This window comes from Amblyraja radiata, chromosome 5 (genome assembly GCF_010909765.2).
Source record: "Amblyraja radiata isolate CabotCenter1 chromosome 5, sAmbRad1.1.pri, whole genome shotgun sequence".
Lineage (NCBI taxonomy): Eukaryota > Metazoa > Chordata > Chondrichthyes > Rajiformes > Rajidae > Amblyraja > Amblyraja radiata.
This window is the reverse complement of record NC_045960.1, coordinates 67422769-67448937: the sequence shown is the minus strand read 5'-3', so window position 1 is coordinate 67448937 and position 26169 is coordinate 67422769. Positions and strand designations below refer to the sequence as shown.

General features: G+C 39.3%; 2 protein-coding genes across 3 annotated transcripts in view; both read right to left on the bottom strand.

The window, feature by feature from the left end:
* Positions 1-768, bottom strand: part of drc1 (dynein regulatory complex subunit 1) — a 62736-nt gene extending 61968 nt beyond the window's left edge. Inside the window, exons 1-2 of one of the 2 annotated variants that reach the window (XM_033021483.1) lie at positions 709-727; positions 399-532 (exon numbers count right to left, since the gene is read on the bottom strand). In XM_033021483.1, coding sequence (XP_032877374.1) covers positions 399-514 — 116 coding nt within the window. In that variant the 5' untranslated portion in view covers positions 515-532; positions 709-727. Of the gene's footprint in view, positions 1-398 lie in introns of both variants that reach the window. The other variant, XM_033021481.1, reaches the window with a different exon arrangement.
* Positions 769-4218: 3450 nt separating this feature from the next.
* selenoi (selenoprotein I) overlaps positions 4219-26169 on the bottom strand; it is a 42997-nt gene continuing 21046 nt past the window's right edge. The window contains exons 2-10 of the mRNA XM_033021484.1: positions 25393-25461; positions 23861-23969; positions 22042-22116; positions 20953-21215; positions 15741-15849; positions 14702-14750; positions 14009-14189; positions 11947-12129; positions 4219-8466 (exon numbers count right to left, since the gene is read on the bottom strand). Of these exons, the coding sequence (XP_032877375.1) occupies positions 8401-8466; positions 11947-12129; positions 14009-14189; positions 14702-14750; positions 15741-15849; positions 20953-21215; positions 22042-22116; positions 23861-23969; positions 25393-25461 (1104 nt within the window). The 3' untranslated portion in view covers positions 4219-8400. The remainder of the gene's footprint in view (positions 8467-11946; positions 12130-14008; positions 14190-14701; positions 14751-15740; positions 15850-20952; positions 21216-22041; positions 22117-23860; positions 23970-25392; positions 25462-26169) is intronic.

Here is a 26169-nt window from a genome sequence, read left to right as displayed (position 1 = left end):
CCCCCCCCCCCCCCCCTCCCGCGCCGCTACACTCCCTCGGCTTGGTCTCTCGCAATTTCTCACTCCCAACTCTCACCCAATGTTGGCAGTCCCGGGGATACATGAGGGAGAGGGATACAACAGGGAGAGAAGGCAGCAATGAGGAAGTATGCAGTTACAGGGAATTGTTTGGGGATGAGAAATTGGGGAGGGATAAGTTTGAAAGGGGGAGATTTTAGGCAGAGTTTTGGGGTGAATGTGAAATATGAGAGAGTAGAAAGGTTGAAGGGGAAGCTTGGGTTGTGGGGCAGTTTGGGTTGGGGAAGAGTTGAGGTGGTTGTGGGAGAGTTTAGTGGAGAAGTTTGCGAGTGAATGCGAGAGAGCGGGGTGTGCAAGGGTTGAAGGGTGGCGGCTCTCACCGTCGCTTCTCCTCCAGCCTCTGGGCGATCCGGATTCGACGAGCAGCGATCCTCTCCTCTGGGTCTTCAGAGTTCACACTCGGGGCGGGCCGGAGCTCGGCCTTGGAAGTCGCCATGGGGCGGCGTGGGCCGGGCTGCGGGGCGAGTGAGCGGTGGGATACGGGGCCGGGGGGGGGTGGGATGCGGGGCCGGGGGGGGGGAGGGGGATGCGGGGCCGGGGGGGGGGTGGGATGCGGGGCCGGGGGGGTGGATGCGGGGCCGGGGGGGGGGGGTGGGATGCGGGGCCGGGGGGGTGGGATGCGGGGCCGGGGGTGGGATGAGCCGCAGGGGCCGGGACTGCGGGGCGAGTGTCCGTCTGTCCACCCGCGGTCGCTGCGAGTGTCCGGTTGCCCAGAGACGACGGCGGCACAATGCGGGTGACGTAGCGCCCTGCACCCGGAATCAGGATCCGCGGCGCCTGTGGGAGAGACGGGGGCAATGGGGGAGAGACTGGGCGCTGGGGCAATGGGGGAGAGACGGGGGCAATGGGGGAGAGACTGGGCGGTGGGGGAGAGACTGGGCGGTGGGGGAGAGACTGGGCGGTGGGGCAATGGGGGAGAGACTGGGCGGTGGGGGAGAGACTGGGGCAATGGGGGAGACTGGGCGCTGGGGCAATGGGGGAGAGACTGGGCGCTGGGGGAGGGAAGAGAGGCAGTAAGAAAAAGGCAAAAGGGTGCAGATGGAAAGAGCAGCGAATGCTGTAGAAGTACTGGCGAAATAGTTGAAAAGGTGTGGAAATTAGAGATGCGAGAGAATGGAAACGGTTTTGGAAAGAGACAAAGTGCTGGAGTAATTTGGGGGGCAGGCAGCATATCTGGAGGAAAGGGATAGGTGACGTTTCGAGTTAGAACCCATCAGACTGAGAATGAAGAATATTGGGGGGGGGGGGGGGGGGAGAACTGGAGGAGAGTTCTTCCCCAGCCTGACCCGCTGAGTTACTAATTTATTGGTGTAAACTAGTTCTCACACAGTTAAATACTTTAATTACCAACAGAGAAGGATGCAGACCAAGGGTTTGTAAATTGAATTTGTGAACATGGAGAATTTATGTTGGTGTGGGCATAATAATCTGAAGTAATGCATGTAGGGGCTTGCAGTGCTTTCAAAATTATGTGCGTGATGTTCTAGATAAAGATTTTCTACAAAATCATTACATATTCGAGGAAACGAGATGATAAAATATTATTTTCCAGTATTTATTCAACTTTCAGGTCCATACCTACAATAAATAAACATTGTAACATTTTACAAACTAAAAGCTACCAGAAATCTTGTCCAACAGCAGACAGCTATTCTCTCCTGACCGCTTGTTTTGTGAACATAGCAAATATTTTTATTTATTTTTTTGCTGTACCAGCGTCGGATGAAAATATTGCAAGGTTTCCCAAACTGGGGTAAATTTAGCCAGGGGGTAAATTTGTTGATTCTGGATTTGTAAATATTTTTTCTCATCGACTGACTGTGTTTGGTTCTGGTATACTGGTATCTGTTCATCATTAGTTATTCATAAATAAGTGAAATAACATTGTTATGTGCTATTAAAGTTGCCAGGGGTAAACAGGACAAATAAGTTTGGGAAGCCGTGCAATATTGGCTCTGGCACTGAATATGAAGTTGTGGGGTCCTGGTCAAATTCAGTTGAGGAGCAGAGTGGCCAGGTGGTATCGACTAAATAATGCTGAAATCAAATATTCAGGGAGAATATTGTAACATTTCCACGTTTGCACAATGCAATGTTTGTTAAACTCATTCTGTTCAGGTAATTCCTTTCTTTGTTATGAAGTCCCCTTTCTCAAAAAGATTGAAAACTTGGATTAAAACGCTAATAGGGAGTATTGTACGCACCAGAGACATTACTTTTAGTTACAATTTTTAAAATCAAATTCAGTATTGCAAAATAATGCTTTAGTGATTTGACAAAATTTGACAATAAGAAAAACACTTCCCTGCCTGTATTGACTTGTGTGCTAAAACTTGTGCAGTACAAAGGTGTCATATACAAATTCATTTTTTCCATCCAGCATGTTTGTATAGTTCACTACTTTAAATTTTAGTCTACAATCTACACCTTATATTCTACATTTTTGTACACAACTGGATAACAATATTCTAATGTATTTGTCTTTAGAGATTATATTACCTGTACCAGTTACAGTTACGATATTAATAGCAGTCATCTTTTACCAGTCATCCCATGACATTGTCTTTTTGCTAATGAGGTGGAATGGGAATTTCAAGCAATAAAGGCAGCAGGAATTTATAATTTGGTCTGTGAAACTACCCCATATAACTGTTCAAATCATCATTTAACAGAAAATCATGTCAGTTTAAGTCTTTCATAAACTGCAAGAAGTAACATACAGCAAATGGTCGTTGTAAACCAAATTCAGTAAACAGGACTTCATTATATCATGTTTGGTTGCCCAGCTGCACCTTAACTTGAAGGTTTCATTAAAAGATGCATCATTTTTCTTCAGTGAATCAGCCACTTAAACGTAACCTTTGCTAATTTACTGCCAAGACTACAACTGTATTTTGAAATACACATCCAAGATTGATATATTTTACTTACCAGAGAACTGTCAACAACTTTAGAGATTGATATCCATAAGAACCCACTTAAAACAAATTTAGAGATGGAACAGTACAACAAATAAAAAGTTCAAAATGTAAACTATTTATTTAAAGGCTACACACAATTTAATGATCATTCCTATTATAGTGAATAAATAGTTACTGCTTTCAGAAGGCAGTCATCTCTATCATCAAAGTAGATCCTTCTCCACGAGTCCCTAATTAACCAGTGTAGAAAATATGCAATTGGTTTTCTGCAACACCAGCTTCAAATATATTAGCAAGACGGTACAAGGAAAGAGGAAATTCCCTTCTCTTACTACTGTTGCATCAAGGAAATCACTGCAATTATGCAGAACATTCACTCTTCCCCAATACAATCATCAAAGTTTAACTCGGGAGAATGTTAGTCATAACAAAAAAAAAGTATCAACACTTATCATTTACATAACTTTTAAAAGGCTTGACAAGCTGCTTCTATGTCTTGCCTTCCTTCCTCCAAGTCCACTATATTCTTCATCTGAGCTTGCTTTCAAATTTAGTTAAGCTGCAATGCTAAGTTTACTTTTTTTTTTTAAATAAATGTTGGTTAATTGGGACTGGAAAATCTGTGGCCAAATAATTACAATTAATAATAAATTAAGTGACATTAAAAGCATATTAAAAAACACTCAAATAATTTCACCACATAACTTAGCAAATGTATACCAACAGGTGATGTTAAAAAACCAAAATGTCAGCAGTTTAATGGAAGCACTATTTTTTTTTGAAATATAAAGTGAAAATGTATTTTTGCAAATCTTAAATGAAAAGCAAAGAAAATACACATTAAAGTACTTGAGCTTAACATAAACTACTCAATTTGAACTTTGTGGACATGGTGTACAGTTTATCATACAGAACTGAAAAGCTGCATTAAAACCAATTGAAAGAGAGTTATTATTTAGTACCTCATCATTAAAGCCATGGCTATATTTCAATTTGCTGTTTCAATGTTACATGTTGGAAATTCCAAATATTTTGAAGCACCTTTCTTCCATCAAAAGGATCTTACTATGCTGTCAAAATTAAGTTTTTCAAGTCCCCTTGTCAACAAACCTCAAAACCAAAAGCAGTAAGCAAGAAATGTCATAATGTGCTCAAATTCCCCTATTTTGCAAAATCTTAATTTCTAGAAGGATGCTTCATGCTGTTCATTTTTTTAAAAAACAATTAGCATCTCATTGAAATAATTAATTTCTGGTCATTTGTGACAAAACCAGCCAGATCCCGAAGTTTATACTTGCTTACTTTATTAGTTTCCGCAAACTATTTTGCAAATTCAACATTTTTGTACAGTGCAACTTTGATATAAAGCAAGCGACGGGAGACAACTACCACTAGATTTTAAAGGTACCAAGTGGCAACTGAAAACAATATTTACTCATTTGTCTGCCGGGATTTGATGATACCCGTGGTGCATCCAAAATGATGATTATGTACGTAAAAAGCATGTTAGAGACAGCACTGTTGATATGTCAATTTTTTTCTTAACTCCCTAGAAACCCACAAAATGTATGCACCTGAGAGGCGAGGTTATAAATTAACAGTGCTAACTTTCAGTCCAAGGGAAACGGTGCAATAAAAATAACTGTTTAACTAATACATTAGAACAATGCAGCAATGTATTAAAATAAAGGATTAACATTCACTAAATTTCAAAATGTAATCAGGCTTCTAACTGCTTTGATTATTTTCAAATTTTAGAATTCAGAGTCCACAAAACCAAATTATTATTTGAATAGCCAAATGCTTTATTATTCATGAAATCAACTTCCAGAATGTCAGAAGTCAGATTTAGATAGTTACTGGAATCAATACTATGTTGTCAAAAACATTTCATTTCAAATCACTAAAGATGAAACCAAACAAATTGCACTGGAATCTTCTGCTCGAAAAGTTTTAATATTACATGGTGCATCAAGAAATTTTTCAGATTGTTTGCATTATACCTCTCATACTTTTGTTACATAGAAAAAGCCATGAAGCCCCTTTGGAACACAAACTACTACTCTTTAAGCAGTCACTTCAATTCACACAGATATTCACAGACCTCAATGCTAAACAACAATCAAACTAATTATGTTGAGAATATAAAAAATAAGTTTGATTGTTAGCCCTTTACACATAATAAAGTTTGCTTGAAGCAAAGACGTCCACTACTTTTAAAGGAATTTTGAAAAGGTCCATTTGGATGCTTTGTTTATATTGAGCACTGTCTAAAACAGAAATAAACGGGCACAAGGAATCCTATAGTACTACAAGAAATAGTCCAGAGGTGAAAATATAATTTCATGCACAAAACCTTGGGGGAGGAGGGGGGGGTGACAGGAAAAGCTTGTCACACCTGTTAAATGTGGGGAATGAAATCTATTTTATTTCTCCAATGGACTTTTAGTATGTGGGTCAGGAAGATAACTTGGGTTCTTTTGCAAATAACAATTTGAGAATTTAATGTAAAAACTTTGAAAAATCATGGATCAAGAGCTGCCCAACGTCTGTATTAAACCATTCTCCGCTACTGAAGCCCAGAGATTTTGAATGCACAAGACCCATCCCCATCAGAACAAATAACTTGAATTTCTGAATTATAGAGCACTGTTTATAATCAATACTTAAACAGCTGCCTTACTCATTAAATCTATCCAGCACACAGGACAACAGTTCAATTTCTTGTTTAATGAAAGAATGGTACCCATATACTGCAGATGATTGTACAAAATGAAAGCTGACTAGAAATGATTTAAGAACATTTACACCACTCCAAAAACCATTCACACATGAATCCTTAAAACTAAATGATTTTTAGCCACTGATGATCAAGTCCATTCACTGGACTTGATAGCCACCATCTTGGACTTAATTTTACTTGGTTCCCCATTGCTTCTTTATTAATTGTACATGGCTGCAGGCAGCAACATCACATCAAATAAATAAGCATGCCCTTTATAAATGCTGAAGCAATTTAACAAAAGATGGTGCAGCAGGAATTCACTCTGACCTTGTGTGCTGTCTTTCTGGTATTTATACACACTGAGACAATGTAAGTTTCCTCCACACCCAAAGGAAAATCGAAGAATTCATGGGCATAAGAGAGAAAATTGATCGCAGGAAAACAAGATTAGGGAGAATCTTGCATTTGTGCCAAGAATAAGCATAAACTTGATGAATCAAAAGGTCTACTATGGTACAAAGGAAACACAAAGATAAAGTTCATGGCTACTTTATGGATTACTAATTATGGAACAATTAAATCTCAGTGGACTCAATGAAGTGTAATAATGTCCCTAGTAATTACACATCCACATGCGTTAATTTCTAACATAACTTGAAACTAGATCAGAACACTGTGACTAGCCAGACTGCTCTTTCTGGCCTGGTTTGAATGAAGAAGTCGGTCCAAAGATCCAATAAACTTTTCCACAAATGCAAAAGAGAATAAAGTCCAAAACATGGACTGAAAGCTCAAACATAAAAGCTGTAGTGTGTTTATATTAACTGTTGAAACATTCAATAAATATAGGATTGTTTTTTCACCTGCCAAGTTATTCCCGTGTACTCCAAACAGCTCCAATTATTAACCCAGGGTGTTCCAAAACCAAATGATTTTGGCAACAATTTGGATGGACTTACTGAACACAAATTTACTTATGATAATTTCATTTTCAGTGATCAAACTGCATCAAGGCTTAATGTTATGAACTCTGTTCTAATGATGTCACAACACAGGCACCTAATGTCGGAAATAAGCATGTGCAAATTACAGTTGAAATAATAAATGAAAAAACATGATTTTTCTGAAAGAAAAGCTCGATAATATACAAAGACAATACACAAGTGCAACTATTCCACAGTACACAAATTTTCTCACTTTTGTACCACAGGTTGATAAATAATCTAAAGAATTAAGGCATGTAATAATATCAGCACAAGTCTATTTTGTATATTTTTGGAAACGTTTATACGGTTGTAGTGTGCAACACAATTTCTAAATGTAAATGAAAGATGCACTCTGCAATCTTAAAGCCATAGAGTGGAATATGTCAGAGGAAGATATCAATATTGTTTCATCTTTCTGGTAAATTATTTTTTTTAGTTGAATTGCTTTAAATCGGACAAAAAAATGTGTGTAAATGACCGACCTGACAATTCCATTGGCATTCATTTTTTTAACAGAAATTACACCGATGTAACATGAAGGTGAATATTGTTGACATATTTTATTATGGTGTCACCGGTAAGAAATACAGTACCTCTATGTAAAATGGTGTTTGCTAAGTTGTGCTCACATTAAGGATCCATCATACCAAATTGTTACACCATCAAGCAGGACCATCTAGACATAAATACCACCAAACCCTCACTGAAGTGAAATTACTAAAATGTGAAAATCCACACAATGTATTCATTGCCTTTCCTAAACACGGTTTAGGTACAAATAGTTTGTTTTTGCATCTATACAAACAATTGCTGTTAGTCATGCTTATTCCTTCCAAGTATACTTTGCTCCAAGGCTTTTAGTATACTCTTCATTCAAGCACAATCCATGAAATAAACTAAATTAAAGCAGAAAATTAACATGCATTCACCATCACAAAGCTGAATATTTGAAAAATGAAAACAGAAGGTTTTGATTGGTTTCTGAGAACTATCAATGTTCAAAACATTGTACATTTTCATTCAATTCCCTTTGTAAATTTTATAATTTACTCATTCAAAAAATCTTCAAATACATGCTTTAATTATGGCTTTTGACAATTTCCAATATGCCACCCTCTCATACTCTTAAAAAAAACATCAATTTCCATTATCAGATTTGCTCGTCAGCTATAAATTAAAAAAACATTGATGAGCATTATAAGCAAAAATGGAATGGTCTTTGAGAACATGTATTAAGGAAATATAGGTATACAGATCTTCCAATGAGTAATTTACAAAAACATAATCGTAATGCCCATGACCCAGACTGAATCTATAAAATAGAAATCTGTTGAAGTTTTTCATATTTTCTTGGATGCATGCTACCATCTATTTATTAAAGACTTCAACAGCACATTTAATGTGAGCATCACAAAAATAAAATCCAGTGCTAGTCAGTTGCACACAATTTTTGTTTGTGCATTTTCAATGTCTATTTAAATACTTAATTGAACTATTACACTTGTATTAACAGCAAATCACTTATAAAACAATATTTTAATACTTATAAATGGACAGTCTGATTCTTCTGTTTTCTAGTGATGATGGTAGACAGTTTGCAGTGATGGTTAAAGCATTCACAGGCTGCTGAAATGACCATTCATTACAATACTTCAGAAGCCTGTAAACATATTTTCTGCTCCTCCTCTAGTCATTCTGTACTTGGTTTCTTCAAGGAGAAGGCGTATATGTTAAAATGTTTGCTCAGCTGATTTACCTGTTTAAGATAAAATAAAAAGCACTATTCTCAAGTATTTATATAATTGTAGTAATTGAACCAACATCTCAATGGTTTGAATGGTTCATTTGTGCTTTATTATTACGTGTGCAAATGCAGAAGGTGATGATTTTCTTACAGTCTAGTAGAGTATTGCCATACCCAAGCACAATCCCACGATTAGCAAAGTGTACAGAAATAGTCCACTGAGCCCGTGTGCAAGAGGTGCCATGTTTTGACACCATTTGCAAAGACCAGTCCACGCTCTGGTTCTTAGGAGCGGTGCCCGAGCCAGGCAACCCCCAGGAAAGACACATCTATGTACCTCTGTGCTGAGCCCATTTACCAGCACGTCCTCTATAGCCTATTATGCTTTGGTGATTCAGGTGATTGTCTTGATACTTAATGTGCTAAAAGAGTTCCTGCCCTTTAGGCAGTGTTCCAGATTTCAGCCATTGGCTTGGTGAAAATCCCATCTAAACCTCTTACCCTTTCTTCTCATTAAGTTCTCACTCATTTTTTTTTATTAATTGCCTTTTCCAGAGTATTGGGTTATTTAGAAAGCTTGTTTTTCCATCTTCAGTCAGGGTATTAGAGAAGTCGGGGCATTATGTTACAGTTGTACAAAATGTTGGTGAGGCCGCATTTAGAGTATTGCGTTCAGATTTGGTCACCATGCTATAGGAAGCATGCCATTAAGCTGGAAAGAGTGCTGGGATTTACAAGGATGATGTCAGGACTTGAGGGGCTGAGCTGTAGGGAGAGATTGGGCAGGCTAGGAGGGCAGGAGATAGGAAAGATTTAGGGGGACATGGGCTCAACGAGAACATATGGGACTAGTCATCTTGATCATTATGGACAAGTTGGGCTGAAGGGCTGTTTCCATGTTGTATTGCTCTATGTAGTCATAGTCATACAGTTGAACAGCACAGAAATGGGCCCTTTGGCCCAATTCATCCATGCCGACTGTGATGCCTATCTTTTAAACATTGCAATTGTATTCACTTCTACCATCTCCTTTAGCAGCCCATTCCCAAAAAATTACCCGTCAAATCTCTTTTACGCGACTCTCCCCTACCATTAAATCCCTCTCTCATTCAATTGACCTGTGACCCTCAATTTTATAAATCTCTAAGGTTATCCTTAACCTCCTACGTTCCAATGAGAATGAGGCCAGTCTATCCAATCTCTCCTTATAACTACAGACCTCCATTTTGTCTAGTGAATCTCTTCTGCACTCTTTTGCTACCACATCCCTCCATTGTGACAACCTGGACTGCACACAATGCTCCAAGTTCTGACCAACGCTTTGTACAGCTGTAGCATGGCATCTTAACTTTCATACTCAGTCTTAGCCTCTGAAGGCAGTCATGCCGAATGCCTTCTTCACTAGCCTATCCACCTGTATCACAATTTTTTGGGATCCATGCAGTTGCACCCCAAAGAACCTCAGAACATCAACGCTCCCTAGATCCCGGCCATTTACTCCATTTGTCCTGTTGTTACTCAACATCCCAAAATGCATTCTCACATTTTATTGGATTAAATACCAAAATGCCACCACTCTACCTGACTTTCTAAATGATCCATACCCCTGTATCCTTTAGCAACTTTCTTCAGTATTTACTGCTCAATCAATCTCCATACTATCACCAAACTTGCTTAATCAGTCCACTTACATCATATCCAAGTCATTTATATACAGAGCTGCCAAGTTTTGTCAGAGCATTTCAGTATTCTAGTACCTGAAAATCAGTATTTTGCTGAGGAAATCAGTATTTTTACGCAGTGCCATTTTACTTTAAAAAAATGTTTTTTTTTAAATGTGCGGTCATACTCATGTAAGAGTACAAGAATGCATAACTTTGCTACCAATTGACATGTCTTCTAAGCACCTTACTCGACAGTGCATTCATTGCCATCCCTTTGTATACTGCTGTTTGAACGGCTGCTTCCTGCTTTTAGCACCAGATGATGATGTAGAAGCCATTTTGGAAGCCTCCCTCTCTCTCTCCCTTTTCCCCCCTCCCCCTCCCTCCCACCCTCCCTCTCTCTCTCCTTCCTTTTTTCCTCCCTCCCTCTCTTAATCCCTCCCTCCCTCCTTCTCCCTCTCATCATATGAAGAAAGACTGGATAGACTTGGCTTATACTCGCTAGAATTTAGGAGATTGAGAGGGGAACTTATAGAAACGTACAAAATTCTTATGGGGTTGGACAGGCTAGATGCAGGAAGATTGTTCCCGATGTTGGGGAAGTCCAGGACAAGGGGTCACAGCTTAAGGATAAGGGGGAAATCCTTTAGGACCGAGATGAGAAGAAACTTTTTCACACAGAGAGTGGTGAATCTCTGGAACTCTCTGCCACAGAGGGTAGTTGAGGCCAGTTCATTGGCTATATTTAAGAGGGAGTTAGATGTGGCCCTTGTGGCTAAAGGGATCAGGGGGTATGGAGAGAAGGCAGGTACGGGATACTGAGTTGGATGATCAGCCATGATCATATTGAATGGCGGTGCAGGCTCGAAGGGCCGAATGGCCTACTCCTGCACCTATTTTCTATGTATCTATGTATCTCCATCCTCTCTCTCCACCCCTCCCTCTCTCGCCCTTGAGCCCACACGCTGTTCTGTAACATCAAGGCCAATCCCAATGTAACTGCAATCCCACTGGTAACCTTTCACCACTAGGCCTATCCAGAATTCTACCAATGCCTGAAAAATATTCGATGGCTCAACTTCCACTGAGAAAGAGAATTCCAAAGACTCATTGTTATACGAGAATTTTCCTGAACAGTCTGTGGCCATAGCGCTATGTGTAAAGCCCATAGCGCTCCAGCCGGTAGCGCTACATTTAGAACTCACAGCGGTTCGTTTAAATTCCCACGCGTTAAACTGACAGTGCTCTGTTTAAACCTGGAGCAGGACAAGCAGCAACTCTGGAGAGAAAGAATGGGTGACGTTTCTGGAAAAGACCCTTCTTCAAACTGAACTGAACTCCGTATTTAACAACACAAAATCGCACGTCCATATTCGAATCGCATTTTCGTACACCTCGTTCACTACACTCTGTCTCACATCAAGCCAATTTTGGATCTAATTTGCTAAAATGCCCTGTATTCTATCCTACTGGATCAGGCTAGAACATTTTCTAAGCTCCCGTAGACAATACAATGCTGGGGATTCAGATAAAAATGGCGCAAAGACTCAATATTCAGAAAGTTTGCAATTTATTCTTACGAATTAGACACAAGCAGATGCTGGTTTACAAAAGACGACACAAAATGCTGGAGTAACTCAGCAAGTCATGCAGCATCCCCGGAGAACACGAATAGGTGATTTTGTGGTCAGAAACGTTCTTCTGACTGATGGATCAGTCGGACCTGCTGAGTTACTCCAGCATTTTGCATTCTTAAGAATTAGCTTGACGCTACTGATCATCACATATTATAATAAGAGCAATGATTTGAGAAAAGAAATGTACTCACCACACATACTCCATAATGAATGTGTGCAGCAGTTATTACTATGGTCAAGATGATAAGAAGATAATACTCTTTGTCTTGTAGAACACCAGAGATCACAAAGATCACACCTACAGCCAAAGGCAGGAGAAGGCAGCTGAGGGGCTGGCAGCGAGTGTTACTCATTTGGCAAACTATGAGTTTGCACTGCAAGTAGAAGAAAGTAAGTTAAGTTACATTGACTAAAATAAACTTTTAATACATAGATTTTAAGCCAGGATCTCTGTCTTATCTGGAAAATATTAGCTATTTGCAGCATAATAAGAATTGGTGCACAACTTGCCCAATTTGCCAACATATTCAGAACTATATTTATCAACTTTATGCAACCTTAAGATACTATAAATTAAATGTCACTGGAAACAAAAAACAATGTTTCAACACTCCATATACACCAAAGAACAAATGTGATGCTGGCATTTTGTAATAAAGTGCACAAACTAATTTTCTGCTTTAAATCATTCTGAACATTGCAAGAAATGTAAAGTGATACATTTGGGAACTAATTTTTTTAAATTACAAATAATTATGCCACATTGATTGTGGTCTACTCCCAACTCCCAACTCCCACATTTCAACAATCCAAATTACATATTTTTTTGATTATGGGTTATTTCAAAACAGTCACATCCAGTAGCAGTAGAAAGCAGTGACATGAATCATCTCAGTGACATTAACAGTTTGTTATCTTAATGTTGTGAGCCAAATCTTTTCTATTCAGTTATAATTATGGTTGTCTTTTAATTTCAATTGCCATACATCACATTTATGACAACTAAAAAAATTGTCAGCTAATGCTGAATTATCGATAATCAGTCTAGCCCACCAAGCCAGCCTGGTCAGGCAGTCAGAGGCAAACAATGTTACAGAGTTAAAACAGATAGATAGATAATTGCTTGGATGTGGCCCAAAACTCATTTCAAGATCAGTAATGCCACTAAAATCAAGAACTGTTTAGTTCAGCCTCAGACTCTGGCAAGGAGAAGCAATATGGCTATGAATATAGTTTGAAGTAGAACCCAACCGAGTAATCAACACTTTACTCAGATATTAAAATCTGAATTATAGACAATAGGTTCAGAGGTAGGTCATTCGGCCCTTCGAGCTGCCATTTAATGTGATCATGGCTGATCATCCACAATCATTACACAACACTAAATCCAGAATTGCCTTCTCCATGGTAGGCTCCAGTACAAGCTGCTCCAAGAATCCATCACGGAGGCACTCCACAAACTCCCTTTCTTGGGGTCCAGTACCAACCTGATTTACCCAGTCTACCTGCATGTTGAAATCCTCCATAACAACGGTAGTATTACCTTTCTCTTAATTATGGTGGTGCGATGGACCAGGATGCAGTTAGCTCCATGTATAAAGTTATACAATTCCTACAGGCTATAACTAAGGAAGCAACATGGGGCCAAGATAAATAATAATGCAAACAGAAGGATCCCAACTAGTGGAGAGAAAGAAAAGCATTGGAGGATGATCGCATCATACCAGAGGTGTACACCTGAACCTTTGATTGAGTTACCTTTGTCACCATGAAGCTTGAAGTCCATGACTCATCAGTAACCGTTATAGTGCTGTTGCACAGAGGGAGTTTGGGGAACGTCAGGTGCAGGTTTGTGAGGTAACTGCATGTATGTGAACTTCAACATAGATGGAGAGATTCAAATTAGGGCAATAATTTGTAAGAAGTCATTCAAGACATTTGAGTGAAAGTCAATTTGAATGAAAGAATATGCGAGGAGTCAATATTATCTTTGGGAGATAAGAATGGATGTTGTATGGTTAGTATCTCAAGATTCAAGCTCAGTAAACTGGAGACTGGACGAAGGGAGGAAATTACAAGATGCAGTGAATGGATAGTCCATGTTAGTGCCAAGGCCAAAAAAGTGATTGACAAGTTTGCAGTAGAGAACAGAATTTGCATTATAGATGATCCTCAAACTGTAAGCAGTCGGTATAGATAGGGCGCTATGTAGACTGAGAAATTTCCCAAATAATCTGTCAGGAGTGGACTTACCGTAATATTAGAAAATGCTGTCCCAACCAAGAAATATAGTATTCTTGGATGTTTCTCTATAACATCATATGGTGACATACAGACCCATAGCATGCAGAGACCAAAGAGCATTAGTGGCGAAATGAATGGAAGCATAGCTTCATAAAAAGAATGCTGCTTCAGAGTGCCAGACCTATATGCCCTAGGAATTGAAGAAAATAGAGCAAATCAAAACAGTGCAACTTTGACAACTGTCATCTAGGAAGTGCACACTTACTATAATACACCCCAACATGAAATGCAGCACACAATACTTCAATATTTAGCTCAAGAGAGATATCCAAGTCAGTGAAATACTTTAAATGAAAAAACTAGTTAAATTTAGCCAAGTAAGTTTCCCAACATTTATAAAATTTGCAAAACCATTTTTAATTAACATATGATCACATCTTTAAGTACTTTTTACGGTGCCTTACTCAGACGGCATTAGCATTATATTAGTATCCAACAAAATAACATCTTCACAGCTAATGCTGAAAGCTGCAGGAATCAGAGCCCTTTAGTTGAAATAGAGATGGAAGAAAATGGAGTGTGGAAATTAAGTGAATAAGTCAGTAAGGATATTCTAAGTATCAAAAATCAGCTTTTGAAATGAAAAGTTTGAAAGCAATTAACAATTATTACAAAAATGGAAAAGATTATAAATCAACTTACTTGAAAACATTGTACAAACTCACAGGAAATGTGATGATAAAGGCACAACCTACAAAACAGATGAATCCATTGTTAGGCATTAATACAAATTCATTAAACTAATGACATACTTTCATTCCAATGTACATTGTAATCTTCAAAACAAATTCCACGTGCAAAAAGCTCAGGATGACAACAAAGCTACAGATTATGTACATTTTTTTACATAATACATCGCTGAAAACTGATGAAAATAGATTGGAGTCCATATCATCTTCAGATTTCAGTCCACAACTACTTTGAGGTCAAATAATGCACAAAAAATGCGGTGTCCGGATTTTCAATTACCTCAACAACTAAAATTATAAAATCAATGAGGTGGACACAGACCAATAGTCTATAGTCACAGACTACAGTCTATCATCCAACTTTAACATTCTGCCTAAGTGGTCCAATTGAAAAGATATCTCAGTACGTGCCTTATTTTCTGTATCAACTGTTTGAATTTCTTAAACCTTGTTCCTTAATCAGCAGTTTCATATTAAGGGAAACAAATAGGCAAATAAACATTGTTCGTGGCCCTTATAGAATGCATTTCCAAGATCCAAAAAGTAAATAGCTTGATCAAACCAGATTTAGAGAATTTAAACTTTTGATAACTTCTAGCTGCATGTATTCTTTGTCCGTCACATAGCTTTACGATCCCAACTTAAACCTTGCAGCATATATTTCACATTAAAATTTAAACCTCAAAACAATCATAACCAATAAATCCTACTGTATGGTGCAATAATTTGTTGTGCCAGAAGCAGGAATATCAATTGCTTTGCACGGTTGGATTCATAACTTCCCGTGGCATAAGCTCCCAGAAAAAAAAGGGATAAGGTAAAACAAAATCGGAATCATTAAATCCACTTGTGATACAGGTCGATGCAGTTTAATAGGACAAGTTAATAACATTCATCCTATGTCTCAAACTGAAATCAGTAGTTCACCATGAGTAGAACCCTTTTTTTTATAAACCAAGGTGCACAATACCATATTAAATGAAGGTACATACTCAAAATCATGGTAGTGAAGAGGTCTCTGTACTGGAACTTGAGGAAGATGGGTCCATACCAAGCTTCGACTCCAACAATTGAAGTTATAATGTAAACAATTGAAATGGTCTGCAATATAATTAGAGAAGAAAAGGATTTTTTCTGATGTTGTTTGAAATTGACATGAATTTGAGATACAACTACATTGTTTGTTAAATGAACAAGTGGTAATTCTTAACCATTTGGAAAGGCAAATTCTGTAAACAATTTAATATTTCCCACTGAAGGAAAGCAGCAACATCAGAACTGCATTTAAAAAAAAAGATTGAAGGCAGTCCTGCGCCTGTCATATCCGCTGGCAATTTCCAAGCTCTTGGCTTATAGTCCTATAAATTACTGCTCTTCAGGTGCTCATCTAAATACTCAGATCAATTTGTCAAATACACCAGGGTTCAATTAAATTCCATATTCAAGGTCCGGTGACACAGCTGGACCGAGCACATTCTGTCGGAGTCAGCGGCCTGAAGAAATCGCTGTCCCTGGGGGCTACAACGTGGGCCACAACAGCAGCCATGTCACCAGACCGTGCAGTGGGTGAAGAAGGGCTCATTGGTACACCCTGTGAGTCGGTTCAGAAGCTTTGGCCCAGTGGGCAGATGCAGTGTAATGTGGATAAATGTGAGGTTATCCACTCTGGTGACAAGAAGGCAGATTATTATCTGAATGGTGTCAGATTAGGAAGTGGGGAGATACAACAAGACTTGGGTGTCCTTGTACATCAGTCACTAAAAGTAAGCATGCAGGTACAGCAGGCAGTGAAGAAAGCAAATGGTATGTTGGCCATAGTGAGAGGATTTGAGTATAGGAGCAAGAAGGACCTACTGCAGTTCTACATGGCCCTGGTAAAACCACACCTGAAGTATTGTGTGCAGTTTTGGATCTGTCTCCTAATTTGAGGAAGGACTTTCCTGCTATCTAGACTTTGAACAGATTGTTAAGCAGTCAGTTCTAGAACTTCATCTACAACCAGAAGATAACTTTGTCCTGAAAATAATTCAGCTGGAGGAAATACTTCAAGTACGTCACTCGGTTTTCATAGTTGGCAATGCTGGAAGTGGAAAATCACAGGTAAATAATAGTTTGATATAGTTCAGATCACGGACAGTGTTTTTCTCATTCATTAATGTCATCTTGATGTACCATGATCCACAACTTATGTATTTGACAAATCCAATTGATTCCTCGTATGAAAGATTGCCTTCCTTGAAGTAAACAAGTTTAATTTGGTTATATGAATTTAAATTCCCCAAAAAACAAGCTGTTAGAGGAACTTAATGGATCAACCAGCTTCTGTGGAAGGAAGTAGACAGACAGCATTCTGTGCTGGAATACTTCTTCAAACGAAAGCAAGGTCTCAAATTGAGAAAACATCATTTGTCTATTTCCTTGTACAGATGCTGCCTGGCCCACTGAGATCCTCCAGCACCTTAAGTTTTCGGCATATGTGGCCTTGTGTGCCTCTTTCTCAATCTATAATGTACTCATAGTACTCAATGCAACCAAGCCTTCACATCCCTCTTGGATAGATCATTCCAAAGATTTGCCACCTTATGGGTATAGAAAACATTGTTGTGTCAAGCCAAGATTGAGTTTGTTGCCCCTGGCAATCAAACTGAACAAACATCAACTCTTGTAATCCCCCTTAGAATTTTATTCATTTCAATGCGATCAGCTCTTATCATTTTAATCTCGAGAAGCACAGGACTAGTTAACCTAATCCTCATACGGCAATCATGCCATCCCAGGAATCAATCTGGTAACTCTTCAGTTGCACTCCCTCTATTGAAAGTGTGACTAAGTTTGAGAAGCTTGACCAGTACATGAGTCAGTCAGAAGCGGGTGAATTGATCATGGGGAACAAGGACATGGCAGACCAATTGAATAACTACTTTGGTTCTGTCTTCACTAAGGAAAACATAAAAAATCTGCCGGAAATAGCAGGGGACCGGGGATCAAATGAGATGGAGGAACTGAGTGAAATCCAGGTTAGCCGGGAAGTGGTGTTAGGTAAATTGAATGGATTAAAGGCCGATAAATCCCCAGGGCCAGATAGGCTGCATCCCAGAGTACTTAAGGAAGTAGCCCCAGAAATAGTGGATGCATTAGTGATAATTTTTCAAAACTCTTTAGATTCTGGAGTAGTTCCTGAGGATTGGAGGGTAGCTAATGTAACACCACTCTTTAAAAAGGGAGGGAGAGAGAAAACGGGGAATTACAGACCAGTTAGTCTAACGTCGGTAGTGGGGAAACTGCTAGAATCAGTTATTAAAGATGGGATAGCAGCACATTTGGAAAGTGGTGAAATCATTGGACAAAGTCAGCATGGATTTATGAAGGGTAAATCATGTCTGACGAATCTTATAGAATTTTTCGAGGATGTAACTAGTAGAGTGGATAAGGGAGAACCAGTGGATGTGTTATATCTGGACTTTCAGAAGGCTTTCGACAAGGTCCCACATAAGCGATTAGTATACAAACTTAAAGCACACGGTATTGGGGGTTCAGTATTGATGTGGATAGAGAACTGGTTGGCAGACAGGAAGGAAAGAGTAGGAGTAAACGGGTCCTTTTCACAATGGCAGGCAATGACTAGTGGGGTACTGCAAGGCTCAGTTCTGGGACCCCAGCTATTTACGATATATATTAATGATTTGGACGAGGGAATTGAATGCAACATCTCCAAGTTTGCGGATGACACGAAGCTGGGGGGCAGTGTTAGCTGTGAGGAGGATGCTAGGAGGCTGCAAGATGACTTGGATAGGCTGGGTGAGTGGGCAAATGCATGGCAGATGCAGTATAATGTGGATAAATGTGAGGTTATCCACTTTGGTGGCAAAAACAGGAAAGTAGATTATTATCTGAATGGTGGTCGATTAGGAAAGGGGGAGATGCAATGAGACCTGGGTGTCATGGTACACCAGTCATTAAAAGTAGGCATGCAGGTGCAGCAGGCAGTGAAGAAGGCGAATGGTATGTTAGCATTCATAGCAAAAGGATTTGAGTATAGGAGCAGGGAGGTTCGACTGCAGTTGTACAGGGTCTTGGTGAGACCACACCCTGGAGTATTGCGTACAGTTTTGGTCTCCTAATCTGAGGAAAGACATTCTTGCCATAGAGGGAGTACAGAGAAGGTTCACCAGAATGATTCCTGGGATGTCAGGACTTTCATATGAAGAAAGACTGGATAGACTCGGTTTGTACTCGCTAGAATTTAGAAGATTGAGGGGGGATCTTATAGAAACTTACAAAATTCTTAAGGGGTTGGACAGGCTAGATGCAGGAAGATTGTTCCCGATGTTGGGGAAGTCCAGAACAAGGGGTCACAGTTTAAGGATAAGGGGGAAATCTTTTAGGACCGAGATGAAGAAAACTTTTTTCACACAGAGAGTGGTGAATCTCTGGAATTCTCTGCCGCAGAAGGTAGTTGAGGCCAGTTCATTGGCTATATTTAAGAGGGAGTTAGATGTGGCCCTTGTGGCTAAACGGATCAGGGGGTATGGAGAGAAGGCAGGTACAGGATACCGAGTTGGATGATCAGCCATGATCATATTGAATGGCGGTGCAGGCTCGAAGGGCCGAATGGCCTACTCCTGCACCTATTTTCTATGTTTCTATGTTTCTATTGATGGAGTGCAGCATAGGTTCACCAGGATAATTCCTGGGATGGTGAGACTGACATACAGGAATGGATTAACTAGGCTTATATTCACAGGAATGTAGGTGGGTGAGAGGGGATCTTATAGTAACATATAACATTCTTAAGGGATTGGACAGGCTAAATGCAGGAAAAATGGTTCCAATGTTGGGGGAGTCCAAAACCACGGGTATGCCATTTACGATTGAGTTAAGGAAAAACGTTTTCACCCAGAGAGTTGTGAATCTGTGGAATTCTCTGCCACAGAAGGTAGTGGCGGACAATTCACTGGATGTTTTCAAGAGAGAGTTAGATATAGATCTTAGGGCTAACGGAAATCAAGGAATACGAGGAGAAAGCAGGAACGGAGTACTGATTTTGGATGATCAGCCATGATCATATTAAATGGCGGTGGTGCTGGCTCGAAGGGCCGAATGGCATACTTCTGCACCGATTTTCTATGTTTCTATGTCAATGGGAAAGTAGATATTCTCGACATCCAAGTTTTCAAGATCCTGTATCTTCTCCCAGAAATTAGAAGAGAGAAAAGGCAACACTTCCGGCCTTTCTGATGCAATGACCATGAAGATGGACTGGGTGGAAGGAAGTGACGAGACTGTGATGGACTGGGCTGTGTTCACGCCTCTCTGCAGCTTCAGTTAGTCAACAGGAGAGCAGCTGCCACACCAGGCTGAGAAATATCCCATCAGAATACTTTCAATAGCATTTCTGTACAAGTTCGAGAGATTCCTTGTGAACATGCTGAATTTTTTCAGACGTCCAAAGAAATATTCTGATGTGCTTTCTTGATTGCTGCACCAGTGTGAAGAGACCTCTTCTCAAAGTTAGCAAAACAAGGGAGCTGGTCATTGGCTTCAGGAAATGGGTTACACTGTACACATCCCAGTGTGCATTAAAGGTGATGAACTGGAAATAGTTGAGAACTTCCCATTCATGTTCCTAGGTGTACATATTACCAATTTGATCTGGTGCAACCACATTGACAATGCAGCCAAGAAAGCACACCAAGGAAATTCAGCATATCCCCAATGATTCATACCAATTGTATGCATAGTGGAAAAAATCCTATCAGGATGCATTGCAGCTTGGTATGGCAAATGCATTGTCCAAGATTGCAAGTAATTGCAGAGAATTTTGAACGCAGCACAGACCATCCACACAGACCATTCACATTCAAGTCCATTTCTCTTTCCTTTCCCAACAACCAGAAGCTACAAAAGATTAAATGCATGCACCACCACATTCAGGAATAGCTTCTTCCCCACCATTTTGTGAAGAGACTCTTGAATGCATCACTACAATGTCAAAATATTCCCAATCTTTCAATCTACCTAGTTATCTCAATCTACCACTTTCTCTTATGCACTATGTATTGCATTCATGTATGGCATAATCTGCCAGGATAACACGCCAAACAGTTTTTTCATTGCAGGTCAGTATGCATGACCGTAATGAATCAATAACAATACCATGGTGATCTACAAATAATGACAATTTTAACTTTAAAAGTCACTTACCACTTGACTCAGGTCATATCCCCAAGGAAGGAAAAGAATTCCAGTATTGTATTTCTCCCAGTGTGATAGGATGAAGGAAAACAATACTACCCACAATATGAGGAAAAGCGTGAAGACACTAACACCTGCCGCTCCACGTCCAAAGATGGAGTAAACAGTGACCACAAAAAATATGCATGCCCAGCTGTCCAAACCGTGGTCAAAGAGTTCTCCAAGGGGAGTGCTGGAGTTTGTTCGTCGAGCTTGCTTCCCATCAACTCCATCTGCAAGAAATCAAGAGGAGATTTTTACTGTATAGAACAGAGATTCCAACGCAGGCATACTAGAATAAAAAGTCACCTGCCATTCAATTAAGTTTTTGATATTTTAGTTCTAAGGAACAGGAGCAAGCTGTTCAGCCCATCTAGCCAGTTCTACCATTCAGTGTGACTTAGGTTAACCTATATCAACTCCATCAATTCACTTTGTATCATTAAATTTATCAAAACAATGTATATTTTCAAAGCTCCTTAAAAATAATATTTTACATTTCCTCAATCAGCTGTGACAATTAATGATTTGTGATATTAATCATCCCTCGTGGGTCAGCACCAAGATAATAGTCATGGCAATGTTACACATAATTTGCAATTCATTACTTTTACAAAATGGTGCAGATTTCAGAGGAGAATTAAGATTCAAACCAGCTTGGTGCAAGACTGAATCCGACGAGATAAAGTCATCAAGTTGGGTGGTCAGCAGCTGTTGGGGAGGAGGGGGGGGGGGGAAGGAGAGAGAAAAAAGTCACATGAACAAGAGGAGTTTAGAAAGGCAATGGAGAGAGAGAAGTGCCAAAGGAAAGTCTGTCTCGGGAAATTTGATGCTGTGGACCATTAGAGGAGATGAAAGCACCAGAGGCAACCATGCAGACTGCCTCATTCTTATTCAGGGTGAGATCAGTGGAGAGGAACTTAAAGAAAGAATAGATAATGGAGTGGAGAAATTAGTTACGAGCACAATGCAGGATAATAGTCACAAATAAAGCATTCCAAGCATGCTCTGTGTCTATATATCATAATATTGATAAATTAGCAACCATAACAATATCACCTAGCGTGTATGCTGTGAAGTTTAGGAAACCAGCGAGAACCCACACCCAACTTGGAACGTGCTGATAACCTTCACCTGCAACAGAAAAATAATAAAATTGAGGGTCATTCTCCAAATCAGACACAAAGCTTATTTAAACATTTCCTGCATATTACAGGACAACATTTTCTGCATTTTGCCAAAAACCAAATAGCTCTCTTCAATTGGTTAAGCATAAGGGACAATACCTGAGTTGATCTCAACCCCTAAGCTGCACTCATTACAAAGGTATACAGCTTCTGGCATCATCGACTCAAAGAGCAGAAAATAAAGCAATCACATTTCGGAATGCTGAAGAAAATTCTAATATGAAGATTAGCAAAAGCCTTTGAAAGAATTGCTTGTTTTCTTTTCACAAGTGTGAGACAAGTATGTAATGATTTAAATGTACTTAATTTCTATTTTTAACTTGCAAATTACAAGATAAAACTAATGATTTAAGCGAGTAAAACTGGGAAATGAGGCTGCTGTGACAGGTGCTTACAATATCATGGGAAAATACACAAAAATGTGCTGCTTTTGAAGTAATTACACAAACTCAATCACAAGCGTCTGCTTAACAAGTTTCAGGAACTTCCTACTTGTGCCTAATTTTCCAAACAATGGTATAAGCTGTAAGCAACACATGTAACCATAGCTAAGGGGACTCTGTATTGGCGATATAATAAATATAGGGCTATTGAGCAACTTAGAGGAATAATGAAAGTTTAACAGCTGCAGGTTAACCACACTTAATAACACTGGGCAGCACATTGGCACAGGTGGGAGAGTTGTTGCCTCACAGTGCCAGATTCAATCCTGACCGCAGGTGCTATGTGGAGTTTGCACGTTCTCTCTGTGACGATGTGTATTTTCTCCAGGTGCTCCACTCCCCAAAGACGTTTATAGGTTAATTGGCCTCTGTAAATTGTCTCAGGTGTGTAGAGAGTGGACAAGAAAGTAGGATAGCAGAACTAGTGCGAATGGGTGATCGATGGTTGGCATGGACTCGATGAGCCGAAGCACCTACTTCCATGCTGTATCTCTAAACCAAAATATAATTTAGATTTTCTAAATTGAGTTTAGTTCAATGTTTTTTAAATTATGTTTTTGGTTATTTACATTGTCAATATTTACTCAGGACATGGGTTTGGTAAATTTGCTGTTCGGTGTTTATGCTGGTCTACACAGGCTCAACACAATAGCTCCAGTTTATTTCAGTAGCATGTGAATGCTGGTGAGAATGGAGACTAAATATACAAGTTATCAACCTTCAGGTGAAAGTTCATCAGTGGCAGTATGGTAACAAACATCCATCTTCCTGAAGCTGATGGCCAAGCCAAACATGCAAAACAAAATGCATGGCATTGGATTTAGTACAAGCTGTGGTACCAGACAGAAGTGCATGTTCGTTGACCAGGTGTTCATGCAGCATTTGCTCAGTAGCAAGGTGTGGTTAACACTGCAGGTCTCACAATCAATGTTCAGAGTTTAACCACAGGCCATGGTCCATCAATGAATGGAAGAGGAGGGATGGTGTCATGATTCTACATCAACCAGCAGTATCACAACCACATTGAACATGTACCTGTCACAATTTAAAAAGGTAGACAGTGCTAAAGGGAGCATGCAGCACCCTAAAGAGCAACTAACTAGTGCTCAAGCAAGAATTCCAGTCAAGTTGCAAGAAACAGTGACATTAATGGGATACCCATTGTACTGCCTACCAGGAATTGCTACCCATACTAGTTTCAATTATATTAATTTTTTTTAAAAATACATACAGTATCCAAAGTCTTACCTGAAGCATAAAAATCATAATCAAAATAGGCCAGCATACAAAAATTAAGTACAAGCAGCACGAAACCAGAGAATGTCAACAGATTTGGTGCCAACCAGGTAGGTAAAATCTATAAAAAATAAAAACAAAGGTTGATAAAAATGGAAATCACAAATTCTCCCATGCAGATTAACTAGGCTTATCAGAAAATTAAAATCTTAACACTGAATATGCCACTAAATGGGGAGAGAATCCAGAAATCGGATGTGCAAAGGGACTTGGGAGTGCTAGTGTAAGATTCCCAAAAAGTTAATCTGCAAGTCGAATCAGTAGTAAAGAAAGCAAACACAATGCTAGCATTTATTTTGAGAGGGCTTGTATACAAAAACAGGGATGTAATGCTGAGGCTCTAGAAGGCAGCATTTGGAATATTGTGAGCAATTATGGGCACCATTTCTGAGGAAGGATGTGCTGGCTCTGGAGAGGGTCCAGAGGAGGTTTACAAGAATGATCCCAGGAATGATTAGGTTAACATATGATGAACGTTTGACAGCACTGGGCCTATATTCGCTGGAGTTTAGAAGAATGAGGGGGGGATCTCATTGAAACATACAGAATAGTGAGGAAGTTTCCACTAGTTGGAGAGTCTAGGTAGGATTAGCTTCAGAATTAAAGGCCATTCTTTTAGGAAGGAGATGAGGAATATCTTTAGTCAGAGGGTGGTGAATCTGTGGAATTATTTGCCACAGAGCGCTGTGGAGGCAGTCAGTGGATATATTTTAGATAGATTCTTGATTATTACGGGGTCAGAGGTTATGGGGAGAAGGCAGGAGAATGGGACAGATAGATAAGCCATGATTGAATGGTTGAATGGCGGAGTAGACTTGATGCGTCAAATGTCTTAATTCTACTCCTATCACTTATGATCTTATGAAGTCAGCTGCAACTTTAGTTATTGTAAATCGACATTCAAGACAGTGGATCTTGTGTAACATGAGAATGGGACTATGATGGTCAGTAATTTTAAGAAAGAACTGCAGATGCTGGAAAAATCAAAGGTAGACAAAAATGTTGGAGAAACTCAGCGGGTGAGGCAGCATCTATGGAGCTAAGGAATAGGTGACATTTCCGGTCGAGACCTTTTCTCAGTGATGTAGAGGTGGGGGGGGGGGAGAAGAATGGAAGATGCGGAGACAGTAGGCTGTGGGGGAGCTGGGAAATTTTAATATTCAGTAATTTTAATAACTGCATCTTCAGGAGACATCTCCACATTGTTTTTTACTCATATGGTTCTTAATGTGGCTTCTAACTTCAGGCTAATATACATCAGAGTAGCTTGCATTTTTACTAATACTGCATGATACTTTAAAAAATAGCATTAGCTGCATATTTTTCTTTGAATCACCAGGTCTTTTTTTTAAACAATGAAATCTAGTGCACTTTTTTGTGTATTAAACATTTTTTTGCCAAATTTAATTCAACCTCATACCATATAGGACACCGAGAACTACATCTGGACTTAACAATGTTAGAAGATATCAACATGCCTTTACCTTTACTACAGAGTTCCAAAAGGGGTGCATAACATACACAGACAACGGATTGGTGTCCACTGCGCTATACTGTAAAGAAATGAGAAAAAAACTTTCACATTTAAATCTTAACTTTATAAATTGCTAGGCTATCTAAATGACAACATAACTATTGCAACATTTGTGCAAAATACGACTCATTTGTTGAATTGTTTCTCTTTGGGATGTTTAACTCAATATTGGTGAGGATGTTGGGAATTTCACTCCCTATTGGATTTGAATAATTTGTTTTAGTGAAAACGTACTAGTCTAATATTGTCAACAAATCATTAGGTCAAGCAGCATGTGAAGGAGTAACAGTTCATAGCTTTCACTACCCTAATGTTAGAGACATTTTCTAATTTTATTTCAAATTTCCAGCATGCATAATGATTTACTTCAAAGTAAAACTCAACATCTTTTACCAGAAAGATAACAAATCTTTTACCAGAAAGATGACAAATCGCTAGTGACGAATAGCTTGCAAAAGTGCAGAACGAGTGGCAGTCATCAGGGAGCTTCTAATAGCATCAGGTTTTTAACCTAAAACCATTTGATCTTTTGAAAACAACTGATCTTCATAATAGGCAACAAAGTACTTCAAAACAGAAAATTTCATCTCCAATACACAGTATCTGCATCTTCATCTGCATTACACATTAAATCTTGAGCACGTGCCTTAACCATTCCTTGCCCATTTTCTTTAAAAACAGGATGAAAATGTTACAGTATTAACATAGTATCATTATTATGTACTTT